At 36.1% G+C, this 20,462-nt stretch overlaps 1 protein-coding gene across 1 annotated transcript; it reads right to left on the bottom strand.

Moving 5' to 3' along the window:
* Positions 1 to 7,196: 7,196 nt before the first annotated feature.
* On the bottom strand, positions 7,197 to 11,012 carry LOC136201115 (dihydroflavonol 4-reductase-like). The gene is made up of 6 exons (XM_065991696.1): positions 10,838 to 11,012; positions 10,584 to 10,753; positions 8,796 to 8,990; positions 8,518 to 8,677; positions 8,229 to 8,421; positions 7,197 to 7,679 (listed from the first exon to the last, which is right to left on the bottom strand). The coding sequence occupies exons 1-6, from the start codon at positions 10,947 to 10,949 to the stop codon at positions 7,445 to 7,447; spliced, it is 1,065 nt and encodes a 354-aa protein (XP_065847768.1). The 5' UTR covers positions 10,950 to 11,012; the 3' UTR covers positions 7,197 to 7,444.
* Between the last annotated feature and the right edge of the window lie 9,450 nt (positions 11,013 to 20,462).

Here is a 20,462-nt window from a genome sequence, read left to right as displayed (position 1 = left end):
TAGGCGCCAAAGCGTGTAATACACGCACTAGGGATGGTGCGTCTGGGGCCTGCATTGGTACATAAAGCAGCTATTTTTTTTTTGTGAAAATATCCTATTTAATCCAGTTTTATTAATTAAAATTTATTTTTGACCACACATGATTTCATTTTGACTCAACAAAATTTAAAATAAGTAATGCCTTCTGGTCTTTTTTTTTTGTCTTATGTGGAAACAAAGAATTATTTCCACCATTAAAGGTGCTTCACATGTAGTTAGAAAAATTCCATTTTCTAATTTTATAAAGAGATTAGATGCAAAAATACCCCTAATGTTTACGAGTATGAGTAATTTTATCCTTAACGTTTAAAATGTGATAATTTTGCCCTTAATATTGACAATCAAGAGCAATTTACCCTTAACGTTGGCAAGTTGAATCAACTTTAAACATTATTATAAAACACAAATATTTTATTTCTTATTTCCCATTACGTAAATTTATTGTTAAAAAAAAGATTGCATATTTTTTATGATTTAATGATAGAATTGGAGATTATTATTTTTAAATTCGATAAAATATTTGAATATAATTTTTTAAAAATATATTAATTTAAAAATAGGCTTAATGATTCTCCAGCCCCCTTAACTTGTCCAAATTGGTCATTTTACCCCTCTAACTCATCGAATATCCTATTTACATCCTTAACTCCATAAAAATGGTATTTCTCACCCCTCAACTTATCCAAATTTGTTATTTTACCCATTCTCAACTCATCGAATATCATATGTACCCCCTTAACTTCATAAAAATGGTAATTCTCACCACTTATGATCCTATTTACCCTCTTAACTCCATAAAAATGGTATTTCTTATCCCTTTATAGTAGTAAAAAAAGTTGAAAAGAGAAAGAACGAATAAAAAATACAAATAACAAGCACATTAATATAAACAAGTTAAATACATTATATATAGAGATAATGTACCAAAATAGACCTATGATTTTTGGGGAAGTATCAATTTAGGTTCCACTTACAAAATAGCATAAATATAGGTTTAACGTTTAAAAAAAGTTAACAATTTAGGTTTTGATAACGGATTGTAAGGGGTGAAAAATACCACTTTATGGAGTTAAGAGGGTAAATAGAACATTCTATAAGTTGGGGGGAGAAATACACAAGTTAAGGGGGTGAGAAATACCACTTTCATGGAGTTAAGAGAGTAAATAGGATATTCGATGAGTTGAGGAAGTAAAATGACCAATTTAGACAAGTTAAGGGGGTTGGAGAAAGTAAAATCACCAATTTAAACAAGTTAAGGGGGTTGGAGAAGTATTAGGCTTTTAAAATATAATTTGACACGAAAGAGAACAAATAATAATAATAATAAATCAAATTTCTCTTTCGCGTCAAATTATAATAATAATAATTTAATGCTTAATTTTCCAAGTCAATTAAAATGACTAACATGTGATACTAGGTTGTTTTCTTCCAATCACGATTAGGCCCATTATTCCAGGTGGGTGGCAGTTGAGCCTACTCTTACTGCATTCTTGTTTATGTAGTTAGGAAAATTTCATTTTCTAATTCTATAAATTAATTAGATACGGTTTCACCCATTTTTAATTTAGGCCAATTTCATAATTAATCTATCTAATTTGGTCCAAATTAAAATAATTAATGGAGTTTGGAGGCAATTAGGTAATTAGACAATTTAATTTGGCTTGGATTTGGTATTATTTTTGTCAATTGTATCTTTTTTTTTATCAAAATGTGTGAGAAATTAGAAGTATTAGGCCGATTTGGTAATTTACCAATTATTCTGAATTGGGTAATTAACCCATTCAATACTTGATGGAGCTGTACAAATTCGTGGAAGTTGGAAAGTTGGGAAGTGGCGATAGTGGGGAGGTAGTGGAGCTGAAACATGGGTTAATGGGAGAAAGCAGTTATGGAACTTCCTTGCTGAGCAATTACAAAACTTTCTCACTAAAACGTGGAACTTACTTGCTGAAACATGAAACTTTCTTGATGGGCAGTTTCCAAAATATTTTTTACAGCAGAAAAGTATAATTCAGCAGCAAAAAACAGTTAGTGGATGATGGCAGTTACATAACTTATTGGAACTTTCTTACTAAAACGTGGAACTTACTTGGTGGACAGTTACCTACTTATATTTACAGTATAAATACAAGTTTTGGCAGCAGGGAGAAGAATCCAACTCAATCAACAATCAAAACAATCAACAAAACTCAACAATGACTCAAAAGTCTTAGCAAAATCGCTACAACAATCTTACGCTCGGCACAATCCAATTCACACAAAAAAGGCGTTCAACAATTTGGCATGCTCGGTGGGACTAAATTACGATGCCAACACTCAATTATGAATTTAATGGTGAATCCCAGTTTTACTGTGTCTCGGGATGCAAAATTTGTACCTAGTAATACAGGACAAGGATTTGATTCAAGGGAAAGTTTTTTAGAGATTCTCATCGCTTTGCACAATATGTAGAAAACAGTGGTTAACATGACCAAAATGCCCATTGATGGTTTTGCGCAGAATCAGATAACAGTGGCTCCAATAGGAAGCAAGAGGGTTCAAGCGGAGCCAAACATGGCTTTTTCTCCTGCAAAGGGGAAGGAAGATTTGATGGTGCTTAACCCACCACAACAAAGGAAAAAGGCTACAAAAATTCATAGTAGTTCCCTATTGGAACGCTATCCCACTCCTTTATCAAAGAAAGAGCCAAACTGAACAGAAATTGCCCACAAAAAATCTTCCTAAGAAGAAGCAAAAAGATCTCAACAAGAAGAAGACTAAGTCTTTCAACGTTGTCACGTGTGGTTAGAATGAGGACGTGCTAGAGAAGTTACTTTTCAACTAAAATGGGTTAAGTTTGTGGATTTATGTGCCAAAACTTGATTGAAAAAGTATTTCTTGGATTTCTAGCGCTGTTATAAAAACTTTGCTAGATAATTTAATTTTATTTAACCTAATCCGAATAAATTAAAGATGGATAAAATAAAGGAATTAGAAGTGCGAGATTGGCACGAGATTTGGTGAAAATTTGGTATTTATTGATATAAATGTTGATGAGTACATGTGTTCAAAATAAATAATGAAATTGATTACAATTGAATTAATTCTATATTAACATATAGCTAAGCCAATTGAATGAATATATAACAAATCAATACTGGGAATTGAAATGCAATATTTACAAATAAAAGAAAAGAAATAATGAAAATTCACCCGTAAATTCGGAGCCATAATAGCTGTCTCGGTGAGGCATTGAATTTGATGTTGGCTTGAGATTCATGAACACCATGGTCAGTTGGCGAGGCACGAGGTTGATCCCGTCTAGCAAACTTTTGATTATTGGGGCATATTTGGACCTAACTTTAGGGGGCCGCATGAGAGCTTACGAACATAAAATCGAGCAAAGTAAAAGGCTAAAATCAAGTTCAAGGAGTTTAGAATAAGTTCATATGAAAATTTGGGAAAAAAATGAGCCTTAGGTACTTCGAAACGTAAAAATGAAAAACAGGACAGATTGTAGGAAGAGCTAGAAAAAATTAATTGCAAAGATTTAAGGTGAAAAATTGGCCTGTAAACTAGGTTTCCGCATATAGAATAAGGTGAAACGAAAGGCTAAATTTAACTTCAGGAAGTCAGAAACAATATTTTAGAAGGGATCGAAAGCAAAATTGGACTTTAAATGGACTAAAACGGGCTTGGAAAAATATTGGGCGGATTATGCTATAAGCTGGAAAAAAATTAATTGTGCAAAGATTTGATGTACAAAGATTGACTTGTAAACTGAGTTTTCGGATACGGAATCAGGCGAAATGGAAGACTAAATTTAACTTCAGGAAATCAGAAACAAATATCTAGAAGGGATCGAAAGCAAAAACGGACTTTAAATGGACTGAAACGGGCTTGGAAAAATACTGGATAGATTATGCTAAAAGCTAGAAAAAATAATTTGGAATCTGTTTCTAGCTAATGAATTGATTACTCTAGGGTTAGGAATGATAAATTAAATGAAAAGAATTTGAAAATGAGTTGTTAAGAACTTGAAGTGAATATAGAACAAGCTAGAAAAGGAAATTGGAACTAAGAACTAGGAAGAACAAAACTAAGAATTAAGAGCATCTCTAACAACCTCCTAAGTTGGCTCTTAAGTTAAAATTTGAGGAGAGAGAATAAAAAATTAGCTCCAAAAGCCTCTTAGTGGCTCCTCAAATCATTAAAAGCCTTTTCATCTTCTCTATTAATAGAAAGCCTCTCTCAACCTCTTAGAGCATCTCCAATAGAGTATAATAAACCACTCAATATACTCCATTGTATCATACTCTCCCATTGGAAAGAGTATGATAAAAAGTAATGATTATCAACCACTCAATGTTTATTGAGCTTTTGCTTATTTATTTATAAATAAATATATATATATATTTTATATTTAAAATAATATGATTGGTTTAATTAATTGGTGGATCCTTTATGATTGGTGGGTCCATTATGATTGAGTAGTTATAGAGTTTAACCATTGGAGTTACATAATTTAATAAAATGAAGTTTATTAAATTGATGATGTGGCATGTACATTGAGTGGTTGGGAGTATAAACCATTGGTGATGCTCTTAGTGCCTCTTAATTTATTTTTTATTAATAATTTATTATTGAGGAGTCTCTCCTCACACTATTAGTAAATATAATAACAATTAATAATTTTAATAATAAAATAATAAATAAGGAGTGAATATAAAGAGTATTGTTGGAGATGATATGTGTTAGTCACTCTTAAATCACTAATAGTCAATTATTTATATTATTTTTAGAGAGTACATAAAAGTCTCTTAGAGATGCTCTAAGAACTAAGCATTGGAAGAGAGCTTTTGAGAGGGGAAGGGGGGTTTGATGTGTTGAATGAGTGATTTTTTTACGAAGGATTGAGGTTTTATTTATAACATTTTGTGAGGATATTTTGAGGTAATTAAAAATCCAACTTAATTCCCTTATTTTTCTTTCAGAATTTGCTCACCACCTGACACCTCATATAACCTCCATAACTTCCCCAACTTCCATCTAACTTCTTCCTAACTTCCCTCAACTTCCATAACTTCCATGTTACCTATCCAACTAATTTGTGGTTAGAAATAGTTTAGAGCTAAACATAAGTGTGAGTAGGGTGTTAGATTTTGTGGGTTAGCTTTTGGTGTCGTTCAGTGCGCGTTGGAGATGCCGGGGTTGACTGAATCGAACTCTCGGATCATAATTCCAGTAGTAGATTTCAGCGAGACAAGTATAGATCTCGTCGAAACCTACACAAAAACTTTTTTTTTTGAAGCCAAATTTATATTAGATTGATACTGAGTTCATATCATTACAAATAATAGGCCAAATTGAAGATGGACAATCCTCTATCATCACAACTGATTCAGACAAATCCATTGCCCACTCTGCAAGAGAATGTGCAACCCTGTTTCCTTCCCTAGGAATGTAACTAAACGAACAACTACTAAATATCGTAGCCCATGTCAGAACATCTTCATACTGGAACAACAGATGAGAATGTGGGAACTCTCGTGCCTGTAATGCCTTCACTACCACCTGTGAATCCGATTCCACAATAATATTATTAAAACAACAATCCATTGCAACCATTAAACCCTCTAATTTTGCCTGAATTTTTGCCTCTTCCACGGAGCCACAAACACTAATTGGAATCCCTGCAGATGCCATAGTTTCACCTGCTGAATTCCTAGCTATTACCCCCGCCCTACATTCCAATCCATTATTCCCAAATCGAGCATCACAATTTATTTTCACCACACCACTCGGAGGTGGCAACCAGGCTTTAATAGGCTTTTGAACTGTATACAACCGATCAGACGGCTGCACATTTGGATGTGCTCCTTCACATGGTAAATGAGAATGTTCAAAAAGAGCAGTGTCCGCCTTTTTCACCAGAATATCCGCCTCGAACCACCTGTGTTCATGACAAAAAAGGTTCCGACGAAACCACAACCACCAAAGCACCATAACAACTTGTTGTACCTGCTCATTATTCAGAAATTTTTGGCAGATCTCCAGGCATTCAGCCACATTTCCAGCCAAAACTTTATCCACATTATTTATTTTTTCATACATAATTTTTATTGAAACTTTACTCTAAAATAAACTATATGTTTTTTTATGTAAATAAAAAATAAAATTTATTTTAGGGGCCAACATCATGAATTTTTCCCCCTAATTTTGGGCTAAAATTAGCCCCCTTATTCAGTAATCATGGATCCGCCACTGATGAGGCTACTGAAAATCTCTAAAATAATGGAGTCGCTTTTGTGCGTAACAACTTAGTACTTGGTAGGATTTAGATCATGATACTTGTGCCTTAAAGAGCACAAAGAGTAATTTGGAATTTATAGTTAAGGAAAAGATTAGCTATTAATTCATGATTAATTAGTCATACGCTTGAAAGCTTGGTTTTTGAATTGTAGGTGAAAGCTTGATTTTTTAATAAAGATTGAATTTTTTTTCTTTTGGTAGTAGAAAGATTGATTTTGAATAAGCGTGGAAAAACATACTACTATTCTAGTAAAGCATGTTTTTGGAATAGTTTGATCTAAAAACGAGTTAATGCTTCCATTTATTCTTAGGTTAAGTTCATATAAGTGTCATGTGGTTTCACTTTTTTGCAGATAGGTTCTTGTGTTTTGTTTTTAAGCAAATAAATGATTGTACTTTTCTCTGTTCAAACGGAGTCAGAATCGATGACGTGTCCAAGGACAATTTTGCCATTTTAAAAAATCGGTATATAAATTTGAAAGGTTAATATATACCAATTTTTTAAAATGGCAAAACTGCCTTTCGACACATCATCGATTCTGACTCCGTTAGTGTCTCTTTCTCAATTCCGAAAACAGAGAAAAGTACAATCCTTTATTTACTAAAAAACAAAACACAAGAACCTATCTGCAAAAAAGTAAAACCACAAGGCACTTATATGAAATTAACCCTTTATTCTTTAAGACCTATAAATAGATAGGTAGAATTTGATTTAAATCATCATTGTGACAAGCAAAGAAAAATAGATAGTTAGGGAACACTTCGGACAGATAACTTTTAGGAAATTTCTTGAGTCTGTGAGATTTTATTAATTTTTAGTTCTTGTAATTATAAAAGTTTCCCTTGAAAGAAGAAATATACAAGAATTAGCTTAAACATATAAATTTTGTGTATTTATTTTTTAATTGCTCAATTTATATAATCTCTTAATAAATATAATTTTTTACTATTTGGTATGTACTTTCCAAACAAAGTGCTTGACATAATATCTCAACTACCTCCCTTAAATTTGATAAAGAAAGATAGAAGGAAATTACAGAATTATTCAATACATCAGAAAAAGAGAAAAGGAATAAATAATAGTAAATAGAAGGAAGAATATGTAAAACACGAATTAGCCACAGGTAATCTCAGCAGGAGTAGTGCTAATCACATTTTCGGGTTCAACCTTGTTTGGTTCCTGTTGTTTGGAATCACATATAGACATAGGAAGTAATCCCTTAGCTCGGCATGTTTCCACAGCTCCTACAAACATTTCTTTTAAGCTGTATTTGAATTCGAATCCCAACTCCTCCAGCTTCTTTGATGAGAATATGAAATTCTTCACATTCTCTTCCATTCCGTTAATCCTAACAGCAACCAAATTTCATTTCATTAATTATAAAAATCTACATGATTCTTTTAGGCTAAATTACATATGTAATGTATAACCTTTGTCATTTTTCACATTTTGGTGTACAATCTTCAATTTTGCACATAAAACTGTATAACCTTTTGGTGACCTTCCACCAAAATGTATAGCTGATAATTATAACCGGTCAATGTGTCACGTCAGCAATTGACCTCCTTAAAAGTCAAAGTCGCTGACATGGCACGTTGACCGGTCAACTTTTGATTTTTAAGGATGTCAAATTGCTGACGTGACATGTTGACTTCGCGTTGGCCGGTCACAATTACCGGTTATACACTTTAATGAGAGGTTACCAAAATGTTATATAGTTTAATGTGCAAAATTGAAAATTGTACACCAAATTATGAAATAGGGCAAGAGTTGTATACCACGTATATATTTTACCCCATTCTTTTAAGATAAGATCAATTTAGTCCCAAATTGAATTTTGGTCATTCAATTTAGCCTTTAAATTAAAGAAAAGGGTTGATTTGATTCGATTAATTACTTGTTAGGAATATTATATTCTGGATAAGTTTGTCTAAGCAAACGTGCAAGCTCATGAATGGTGGCATCATGGGATGAGCAAATGTAACGACCTTTTGCTTTTTGATGTTGAAACAGATATATATGAGCATTGCACAGATCATCCAAATGTACATAATGCCCTTGCTTTATTATGTTATAGTGAGATTCGTTTCCTGATAATAATAATAATAATAATTAGTAACATATAAATATATATACAGACATTAATTAAAGTATAATAAGAAAATGGTATATAAAATATAGATTACCGGTGATTACAGAAAGAGCAGTAACAAGGCTAGGGGGCATAGATGACATAAGAAATTGACCCACCACCAGACTCGGGATAATACTTATAAACTCAATATTGTTTTCTTCTGCAAATTTGAACGCAGCTTTCTCTGCCAGTGATTTGGATACAAAATACATCTGCAAATTAAGTAGATGTAAATGAAATTGAATAATAAGGAGAAATTATTAGATGTCGTTTTAGTAAGTAATAAACCCGATCAACTAATTAATGTCACTTGTGTAAGAAAATACAAACCCAGCCGGTCATCTTTTTGGAGAGAATAAAATCAAGGTCACTCCAGCAGTTTTCATCGTAAATATCTTTTCTATTTTCCTCAACATCAACGGTTCCGGCAGAAGATGTGAATATTATCCTTCGTACACTTTTAGCCTTTGCACATGCTTTCATTATGTCTAATACTCCATCTACCGTTGGCTTTATCATTTCATTCTGCATATTCAATTAGTCCGCTATTAATTTAGGGAGACTCGTACTTCAAAATAAAATTTCAAATACAATCCGCATAGCTCACCTTAAATTTTTTTTTATTAAAATTTATACTTTCAAAAAATAAATATAAGTAGGATTAAAGTTTAAATTGGTCCCCAATCTAAATTTTAAAATTCAATTACATCCTTGACTTTTTAAATCACTAACTACGTCCTTAATATAAATTAAGCCCATCAATTAGATCTCCATCTTAATTGAAATAAAATTTTGATTCTGTATATTCTATATTTTCAGTTTTGATCATATTTTTTTTTTCGGTTATTGATTCGTGTAGTAAAAAAAAAAAAAGAATAAACCAAACTGAAATTAATATATTATATTAAAATATTTTTATGTGTAATATATAATATTTATTTCAGTTAATAACCAAATCAAGCCGATAAATTTTGATTAAGTTGTATTTGATTATTATATTTATTCAGTTTGGTTTTATTATTATAAACCCAAAATATTATATTTATATAATAAAGGTTTAGTTTAACTAATTTTTTTACTAGTTCACATTTCGGTCCAATATTTATTAAATACAATTTCAATTGAGGGAGATATCAATAGGTAGTTTCATTGTAGGTTGAGTAGACCTGGCAATTTCATGTTCGAGTTGTTTCATTTTCGGATTCGTATTAAAAAGACTAAACCCAAACCCAACCTAAAAACTTTCGTGTCACAGTCGTATTAATTTGTTTGGGTTAGTGTTGATTTCATATCGTGTTTTCAGATTACATGTAATTTTGTTATGCATATATATTAATGATAACTTTTAAAAATATAAGAAGATATGATACTATTTTTAAATATTTTATGTCATTTTTAGATTAATATGTTAACACTACCCATCGAAAAGTAAAATAATATCATGTTATAGGGTCATGTAGTGAGTTTATAATAATTTAGAAGGTTCGAAATATATTTGCAAGTAATAATTATAATTTTATTATCTTTATTAATAAAGTGACACACAAAAACACGAGTTAATACAAGAGTAATTTTAAATATTCGTGTCGTTTTCGAGTTAATATATCAATCTCTACCAAATCCAAAAATTTACGTGTCAGTTTCATATCAACCCAAAAATGACACATTACCTACTGAGCTAAACCGAAACACTAAAATTACGTGTTGATTTCGTATCGTGTAATCGGATCATGTGTATTTTTACCACCTCTAACATTAAGGGACCTAAATGATGATTTTAAAAAGTTAGTAACTTAACTGAATTTTTATTTTTTGAAATGCGTGACTTAACTAACTTTCAAAATTGAGAGCTAATTTAAGCTTTAATCCATATAAGTACTATGTATGTAAAAAAAAAGAAGGTAATATGTTATAATTTTAACATTTAATTACAAATCTTAAATTCAGTCTAAAAATATAAATGAGCTTAAAAGATGTTTGGACCGAGTTTAATATCTTTCTATTTTGTTGAAGCCCGACCATTAGACACAATTCTACAAAACGGACAAGAGACCCGAACCCATAAACAAGTCTAGTTGTATTTTGGTAAATAGAATCGAGTTCCTTCCATAAATATACCTCAGGATCTTTGGATTGAAAATCCATCGGTGTGGCAACATGAAAAACACCTTGACAACCTTTGATTGCATCATCAAAACTTCCTTCGATAGACAAGTCGGCTTTCCATAAGCTCAAATGAGTCTTTGCGGTAGGCAAATCCAACAAATGCTGCACCTTACTTCTATTATCTGTTAAAACAAGAGATTAGTATTAGATCAATTAAAACTAAACTAATAACACAAATTAATTAATGAAGATGATCAAAGTAGAACCGGGGTCGCGGACGGTGGCTCGAACCCTGTAGCCGCTTTCAAGGAGTCGCATGATGAGCCATGAACCAATAAAGCCAGAGGCACCAGTGACACACACAGTCTCTGAAATCATGGTTAGTGGTTAAGTTGAATAGAATAATGAAATAAGAATAATTTATAAAGGAGGGATTTAAAAAATTGGTACGAGTTGAGTACAAAATGGGTTCATTTATAATAGGGGAAATGGGGAAGGTGGTGTGGTGGTGCGTGATTAGCTACCAGCCAATTTGAGTTACCAAAATAAAGCTACCAGTCAATATGTATATCTATGTGATCACGTTTCTGCTGTCTATGGAGAGTTGGTGGTGGTGGTGAAGTGACTGGTGAACTTGGGGATTGCTATCTGCCAAATCAATTTCTTTTTTGGATAAGAAATCTCACAAATCAATTAATTCCTATTTTTCATAAAAAAAAATTGCTAATACTAATTAATTTTTTTTTTTGAAAGAACTACTTATTTAATTTTGAAATTACAAAGAATGAAAAAACATATCATTTACTGTGAAACCAAGATTTGGAGAAACAATAAATTGTCATCAGAACGGAGTAAAAGTATCATGATAATGTCTAAGATTGTGCCAGTCACACTATGAAACTTTAGGAGCGAGTGATCGAGCAAAGGCTAAGAAGAACGGTGAAGATCTCGGAAAACCAGTTTGGCTTTATGCCATGAAGATCAACTATGGAGCCCTTCCATATAATGAGACAATTAATAGAGCACTGTCAAAATAAGAAGAAAGACTTGCATATGGTTTTCATTGACTTGTACAAGGCATATGATCAAGTACCAAAGGAAGGACTTTGGTGGGCTTTAATAAGGAAAGACATTTCACGGAAATATATTGACATCATAAAGGACATGTGTTAGACGAGGTGCCGCGGCCTAATCTCCCGGGCGGACCGAGGGGTGGACACCTCATGGCGACGTAAGCGGTGATTGGCGCCGAAAGCAACCAATCGTGGAATCAAGCTGCTCGGCAGGACCGGAGCTCGGAGTATGGAAGAGTCGCCACCCACGAATGGGAAAATGAACACCGATCCCTTGCGGGAGACCGGTGAGGGTTCGGGAAACTTAGGTACGAGCCGAGAAGGCTAGCTCCTTTTCGGAGAAAGGCTATTAGGCACCCCGACATCGCCCGGTTATGAACCACCGGCCTCCTACTCAGCGTGTTAGGCAATAACGGACTAATCGCATATTTCTTTAAGTTTAAAATTCATTTGAAACCTTTTCTTTCTCATTTTGAAAACCGTTTTGGGCATATATTATCGAAAGCCATTTTGGTAAAGAATCACCCATTTACATCAGTTCAAAATACATAGGAGAGAGAGGGGGAAGAAGAAAGAATCGATTTGTTTACAATGTGATTTATGCTTCGTATTACACACTAACTCTAAACTAAACTCACTTCCCAAAAACGAGTTTATTTACATGGTTCGTACCTTAATCGCCGTTGGAACGATTTAGGTACGTTTCAAAACCCCGTTTAATGACGTTTACTCGAATCGCCGTTGGAACGACTCGAGCGTTCGAAAATGTTGAGATAAAAGTTTTAACAAGAAAACGTGATTAAGCATACAAGTCAATTTATTTTGTTCAAAAACCATTTAGGAAAACGATTCAAAAACTCTATTATTTACAATTAAAAGCAATTTTAATTACAAGGTTCGCTTAATCCGTCGTTGGAACGAATTAAGGTTTTAAAACGTGATGTTTTAAGAAATGGTTTAAAAATGTCAAGAAAACGTTATTTACACTTAGGAATATCTAGAAAAACTTAAGTTTAAATAAGCAAATTAAACTCTCTTTTTGTGATTTTATTTTCCCTTTTTCACTCAATCAACTCTTTATTCACACATAATTACACCAATGAACCAATTAAACCAAAATTCACCAAGTAAAACTCATTTGGAATATATACATGTATACAAAAATAAAATAGAAATACATATATATATATATATGATTTTATCTAAAAATAAGGATATATTCATATATAAAAATAAGTGAGAAATACTATATGATATAATAAAGAAAATGAAAAAGAATACAAAATATAATACATTTTAATCCTAACTAAAACTATGTAAAAGTAATGGAAGACCGTAAATGCAAAAAAATATGATATAATAAGTATATAGAAAACACCCTCCCCAAATAATAGCTAAACTCCACATTTTGATAACCCAAAAATATATATACATATATACAAATAATGAATCAAAACAAATTAAATTTCAAATATGGAATAAATAACTACATAATAGATAATTAATAGTTATATGACCCCAAAAATAATTTTTATAATCATATTACATACTTACATATATAAGAATCAAATACCAAAAGGTTGAGAAAATGGGTTAAAAATATGAATTTTCGTTTTCCAGCAGATTACCGACGGAAAATCCGTCACCAATCTGCTATTAGTGACAGAAAAGAGAGAATTACAGCAGCAGTCCAAAACTTTTCAGATTCGTTCAAAAGCTTTAGATTAAGTCTAATTCGATCATTTTGGATCTCCGAACTACCAAAAATGGATCATAGTCTATAACGGAGTTTCCTAAAACGACGTTTTTATTTTCAAACATTATTTGGAAATATCTTTTTAAAACTTATAATTACAACGTTTTTAATACCCGAACTACCTTTTAATCGGATCACGGTTCGTATTGGGATATCAAAACGAGGTTTTTTATTTTAAAACAAAACCGAACGTTTATCTAATACGAGACGAAAATTAAATAAATACGAAAAATTAAATAAAACGTGATAAATAAATAAATAACTAAATAAATAAAATTATAACATAAAAATAAATAAATAAAATAAAATAAAACGAGTCTAGTCCTCGGATAATACCTCAAGTTCGGTATCTGACAGTCGAAGTCGGTCGATTCCACGAGTTGTGATTTTCCGGTTTTTTTGTGTTTTTCGTCTTTTTAGTAAAAATTTAACTTTTGGGAAATTCGGACTTTTTTGAGAAAAAAAAATATTTTTCTAAAAAAAAATCAATTTCTCTCTCTAAAAATGTCTAGAGTGAGAAAGTCTCCAAAAATCCCCCTCACTCAAATGCATGGGGATCCGTGCCATATATAGGCAACGGATCCCCGGAAACTTTGGGCGACGCCCGAAGAAAATTGGGCGTCGCCCAAAGCCGGTTGGGCGAACGCCCAACTTTCGTTGGGCGGACGCCCAACATGGTTGGGCGAACGCCCAACTATCGTTGGGCGTACGCCCAGCGGCTGCCGGGCACGTTCGCCCAACGGCCATCGGGCGTGCGCCACGCGCTGTCGGGCGCGCGCGCCCCACGGTCGTCGAGCGCGCGCCCCGCGCTGCCGGGCGTGCGCGCCCAACGAACGTCGAGCGCGCGCCGCGCGCTGCCGGGCGTGCGTCCAACTGTCGTCGGACACGCGTCGGCTGCCGCTAGGCTCGTACCACGTCGCTGAGCACTCGCGAGCCGTCCACTTGACGACCGCGACTCACATTGACTTTTCCTTTCTTATTATATATTTTTGTTTTAAAGCTTCCGAAATCAACCGCTTCGACCGTCTTGTTTACAGGTTTTCGTCACAAGTCCTCCGACTCGGTGTCTACAGTTGCCCCTACTTTTCTATTTTGACAGTGATGTGTGTGTTTTGAAAACGTTTTTTTGCTAACGCAACACATGCAATGTAAAACATATAAAAGTAAGAGACACGTAAAGAGTAGGAGGAAGAATACCTGATCTCCATACCGCATGCTCCGGCCTTGTCTTCGATCTTCGCTTTGGTTGTCCCGTCCTTGCCTCTGAATCGACTGCAGACGAACGCTCCTTCCGGCGACCCTAGTCTCTAAATCGACTGCAGGTGTATAGCTCTATCTAGCGACCCTAGTCTAAATTGACCGCAGGTACAGTTGCTCTTTCTAGCTACCCTAGTCTCCAAATCAACCGCAGGTAAAATTGCTCTTTCCAGCTACCCTAGTTTCTAAATCAATCGGAGGTAAAATTGCTCTTTCTAGCTACCCTAGTCTCTAAATCAACCGCAGGTAAAATTGCTCTTTCTAGCTACCCTAGTTTCTAAATCAACCGCAGGTAAAATTGCTCTTTCCAGCTACCCTAGTCTATACATCAACCACAGGTAAAATTGCTCTTTCCAGCTACCCTAGTCTTTATCTCGACCGCAGGTAAAGTTGCTTTTTCTAGCGACCCTAGTCTTTCTCTGGACCGCAGGTAAAGTTGCTTTTTCTAGCGACCCTAGTCTTTATCTCGATCGCAGGTACTCTTTCGTTTTGCATATCTCAAAATCCATCGTTCTACCCTAATCTCTACATCGATCGCAGACGTTTTCTTGTATTGTAGATCTCCAAATCGAACATTCGACCCTAATCTATACATCGATCGCAGGTGTCCTTTCGTTTGTATATCTCCAAATCAACTGTTCGACCCTAATCTATACATCGATTGCGGGCGTCCTCTCGTTTTGCATATCTCTAAATCAACTGTTCAACCCTAATCTATACATCGATCGCGGGCGTCCTCTCATTTTGCATACCTCAAAATCCATCGTTCTACCCTAATCTCTACATCGATCGCAGGCGTTTTCTTGCATCGTAGATCTCCAAATCGAACATTCGACCCTAATCTATACATCGATCGCAGGCGTCCTTTCGTTTGCACATCTCCAAATCAACCGTTCGACCCTAATCTCTACATCGATTGCAGACGTCCTTTGTTGATGATAGCTGGGCTTTATCACTCGTCCGAGAGTTTTTGACCGCAGTCGCTTTGATATTTGGGCTTTATCACTCGTCCGGGAGTTTTTTGACCGCAGTAGCTTTGATATTTGGGCTTTATCACTCGCCCGAGAGTTTGTGACCGCAGTCGCTTTGATATTTGGGCTTTATCACTTGTCCGAGAGTTTGTGACCGCAGTCGCTTTGATATTTGGGCTTTATCACTCGTCCGAGAGTTTGTGACCGCGGTCGCTTTGATATTCGGGCTTTATCACTCGTCCGAGAGTTTGTGACCGCAGTCGCTTCTTTTTACCAGGATCGTCTGTGTTTGACCGGAGTCGATGATGTCGTAGACCGAAGTCCGTAGTAGGGCCTGTGCCTATTGATGATGCCGTAGACCGCAGTCCGTAGCGGGGCCTGTGCCCATTGATGATGCCGTAAACCGCAGTCCGTAGCGGGGCCTGTGCCCATTGATGATGCCGTAGACCGCAGTCCGTAGCGGGGCCTGTGCCCATTGATGATGTCGTAGACCGCAGTCTGTAGCGGGGCCTGTGCCCATTGATAATGCCGTAGACCACAGTCCATAGCGGGGCCTGTGCCCATTGATCGAATTTTAATTTACCTATCGGAGCCTGCCTAAACTCACACGGATTTCTTGGAGCTATCCGCGTATTTCTGCATGCGGCTTGACTTGAGTCACGCCCATCACCTGGTGAATATTTTTATGGTATGACCTAGTGTAGTGATATGCATGCACATGATTATGAATGAATATTTTTCTCTTTTTTTCTCTTTTTTTTTATACATTGCTTCCCTCCTATTTTCTTTACAGGGAGACCTCCATTCTATTGACCGAAGATTACAGGAGAACGTGGCGGTTGGGCAAGGGGAGTGGCTACTGGATGCTGACGCTCAGATCGGACGTCGTTGTCGGGATAGGGAGGATGAGCGCTCCAACTGGGAGGAGCGAGGCCGAGCAGCCGAGGAGAGGAGCCGTGTGGATGTGGAAGCCCAGCGAGCTGCTGAGGGGAGTTTGCGGATTGCAGTGGAGAGCCGCCGAGTTGCCGAGGAGCGGGAACCTTACTTCGGAGGCTTTGATTCGTTTGAGGTCTTTTGGGACATTGGGATTCCTTCTCATTGATAGTCCCGTCATTATTTCGGTTTACAACTTTATTAGTACTACCGTGATGTATGGCGGGTATATGTGAAAAAGATATTTGGGTAGGCTTTTTATTTAGTGGTGGGGAAAAGAAATGTATAACTCATGACTTACAATACCATGCATTCAGTCGATCATAATAATTTCAATCATTCTCTTCAAATATATTCATGCCTTTATTTATTTACAAACAACAGAAATACTTAGCCGCTTATACATTATTTTTATAATTGCTCAAGATACAACTACTGTTACCAGGACCCGCCTTTTTTCGGTTTTCAGATCCCAGCGATTTTTCAACTCTCCTTTTATTATCCCGGAATTTTCAAATGAGCGCCCTTTCGGGTTTTCACCCATTGGGATGTCCCTTATTGTTGCATAGGTCGCCCTTTGCGGGTTTTCGACCTATCGGGAATTTTTATTTCTTTCTCTTTTTTTTTTACGAAAAGTATTTCTTAAGCCTATCCAGATTGGTAGGTTCGGAGAACTCCATGCCGTCCATAGTAGTAAGCTTAACTTCCCCTTTGCTTAGGATTTTCTTCACGAGGAATGGCCCTTCCCAGTTTGGCATGAACTTGCCCCTAGGGTCGGTGTGCGTCACTCGGATCTGTTTCAGCACCATATCCCCTTCTTTGATAGGGCTGACCTTGACTTTTTGTTGAAGGCTCGGGCCATCCTTCTCTGATATAACTGCACATGGTAAAGAGCATCCATCCTCTTCTCGTCCACCAATGCCAACTGCTCATATTGCTTCTTCACCCATTCCGTCTCGGGAATCTCTGCTTCTACTGCGATTCTTAACGATCGCTTTTCAATCTCAATTGGGAGGACGGCTTCGGCCCCATATACCAAGGAGAACGACGTTGCCCCGGTAGATGTTCTAATGGTGGTGCGGTAGGCCCACAAAGCAAGTGGAAGCTGCTCGTGCCAATTCCGATGCGACTCCACTGTCTTTATAAGGATCCTCTTAAGGTTCTTATTTGCCGCTTCTACTGCCCTGTTAGCTTGCGGGCGATATAGAGAAGACCTATGATGCTCAATACCGTATTCTTGGAATAGACTTCTCACTTCTCCTTGAAACTGGACCCCATTATCCGTGATCATGTGATGAGGCACTCCGAACCTGGTGATCAAGTGCTTTTCAATGAACTTCCTCATCTGTTTAGACCCCAACTTGTTAAATGATTCTGCCTCTACCCACTTGGTGAAGTAATCAATGGCGACTGCAATGAATTTGTGTCCGTTTGACACATTAGGCCTCACCTCCCAGATGATATCAATGCTCAAGCCGTAAACGGCCAAATGGGTGCTAACACGTGCAGTTCCATAGCTGGTAAGTGATTATAATCTCCGTGGATTTGACAATCATGGCATTTCTTCGCATATTCGTTACAATCTCTTTCCATGGTGAGTGTTAAGCCCAAAATATACCTAAAATATCATTAACATTTACATCATTTTTATTACGAATTTGTGCTATTTATATCTGTTTAGATTACTTTTACTTTCGAATATCTTTCTTTCTTGCAAGGTACTTGAATATTTGGTAAAATCCAAATAGGAACAAAAAAGGATCTAAAACAGAAGAAAAGCCCTACAAAAGGAGTCAAAGACGACGTAAATCGAAAGCGTCAAGTCGAGGACACGAACGAAAGCAAGAAGTAAGAAAACCTGCCGGGCTGCGACAGTGGATCCCAGACCCGCGGCCGCGACACGCGTGGTATAACCTTTTCTCCCCTTCGTCCGTCGCTCAGCTCAGTGCTACGTCATTCACGGCCGCGGATTACTATCCTCGGTAAGTGCAGAAATTCACCAAGAGCATTTAACACATGCTGAAAATCCAAGAAACGCGTTCGTTCAAGTGGATAAAGACGTCCTTTCACAACGGACACGAATCTTAACCAACGGATACATCACTTCAAACACAACCCTTCAACGTCTATAAATAAAGAGTTGATGTTGAGAAAAAGTGTAATGAAATACTATAATATAGATATAGAAATCAGAGCGTAGAACTTATGTCGAAGTTCTAAGTAAAAACATTTCGAGAGTTAGAAATTAGATTCTGTACAAAACAAGATGAGGTACACATATTGTTTATAGTTTAATTACAACTCAGTAGCGTTTAGACATTGTTCCAGTTTTAGTTTGCATCATGGTAGTGGCCGACCGAATCCCTATTACGAAGTTACAACGAGAAGATTGAGTAAAGTGTTCGCCCCCGAGCCTGACAACCTCCTAGGAAACCCAAGGAAGCGGAACTGATCAAGCCCTTCACTTGCACGCCCTCGAAGAACTCGATGCTCCTTATTCTCTGTAAACTTGTATCAATTTACATTTCATCTAATAAAGTCCGTTCTATTCGACAAATCGTTATGCAGCACTTATGGTAACCAATCCAATATAAGTGAGGCTGGTGTTTTCATTAATATGCACTTGAATTCAAAATCATTACAAGGAAACTTTGTTGAACACTTAGGCAAATTATCATCTCGAAAGAGTGTTAATTTGAGTAAGGGCAACTATCCCGAAAGGGTTTTGTCGCGTTCAAAGCCAATTAATTAGAGGTTCCGTCATTTATTTCATCATCATAATAATACAAAGTTTAAGTTGTTTTCTTTGCTTAATGCAAATGAACAAATTCATTCCTTTTTCTAATAAGTTCTAAATGTTCCTGTTTTGTAAAATTCATCCTTAAAATCAGAAGATCTTTCTAACAATCGATTTATTCTAAATACATAATCTTATTCCAGCATTTTCAAATACTTAAAGTTCACAAATTCAATTAAACAAATTTCCTAAATTCAATTAAACCAATTTTCACTTTTCATTTACATTTAATAGTAAATCTAACTAGTTCGAAATTAACAGATTCAAAAATAAGTTTTTCGTTAAAAAACGTATCCATGTGGGATCGATATTTTTATTACTACAAGCGAAACCGTGCACTTGCGGAAATCGCTCAACAGTGAGCCAATAGAAGCCTTGCCTTATGATTTTCCTTGCTAATACTGCTCCTCCCATATGGGCTCCAGAAATTCCTGAGTGTACTGACTTCATTGCCTCACGGGCTTCTCCCGCATCCAAGCACCTCAATTGTAAACCATCGGCATGTCTTTTGTAAAGCAAGTCATTGTGGATGACAAATTGTTGAGCTAACCTTCTGATCACAGCCTGATCCCTAAGTTCTGATTCTGCCGGGTATGTTCCACTTTTCATGAAGTTTACGATATCGAAATACCAAGGCTTTTCATCTGCCCCCAACAGCTTTACATCTTCGTAGCATGGTTTGTGAGACCTCCTCAATACCAAAGGCTTTGAGGCAAGATTTCGGGGATTATCCCATACCGACACCAAAGTGGCCAAAGCATCTGTTGCCTGATTCTGTGCTCGAGGAATGTGGTAAAAACGACACTCGCTGAATCTCTGCGCCAATCCCTCCAACTGGTCTAGGTATGGACGCAACCTTTCTTCCCTTACTTCCCAGTTTCCCTGTGCTTGTTTGATAATCAGTTTTGAGTCGCCCCAGATTTCAACATATGATGCTCCCAGCGCTGCTAACGACTCTAACCCGTAGATGCACGCTTCATACTCGGCCGTATTATTAGTGAGAGGGAATGATAACTTTTTTTTGCCATTGGGATCCTTTCTCCTTCTGGCGAGATAAGTAACACTCCTACCCCTGCTCCACTTAAATTAACTGCGACGTCGAAG

Source organism: Euphorbia lathyris, chromosome 7, assembly GCF_963576675.1.
Source record: "Euphorbia lathyris chromosome 7, ddEupLath1.1, whole genome shotgun sequence".
Taxonomy (NCBI): domain Eukaryota; kingdom Viridiplantae; phylum Streptophyta; class Magnoliopsida; order Malpighiales; family Euphorbiaceae; genus Euphorbia; species Euphorbia lathyris.
Note: the sequence above shows the minus strand (reverse complement) of the source record. Positions and strands in the feature narration are given on the sequence as shown.

Bases quoted from the DNA above. Each gene is read 5' to 3' on its own strand.
- LOC136201115 (XM_065991696.1), bottom strand. From the start codon at position 10,949: ATGATTTCAGAGACTGTGTGTGTCACTGGTGCCTCTGGCTTTATTGGT. The intron at 8,422-8,517 runs GTAATCTATATT...TATTATTATCAG, and splicing joins TGCTCTTTCTGTAATCACCG to GAAACGAATCTCACTATAAC. The intron at 7,680-8,228 runs GTAATTAATCGA...GGTTGCTGTTAG, and splicing joins GAATATAATATTCCTAACAA to GATTAACGGAATGGAAGAGA.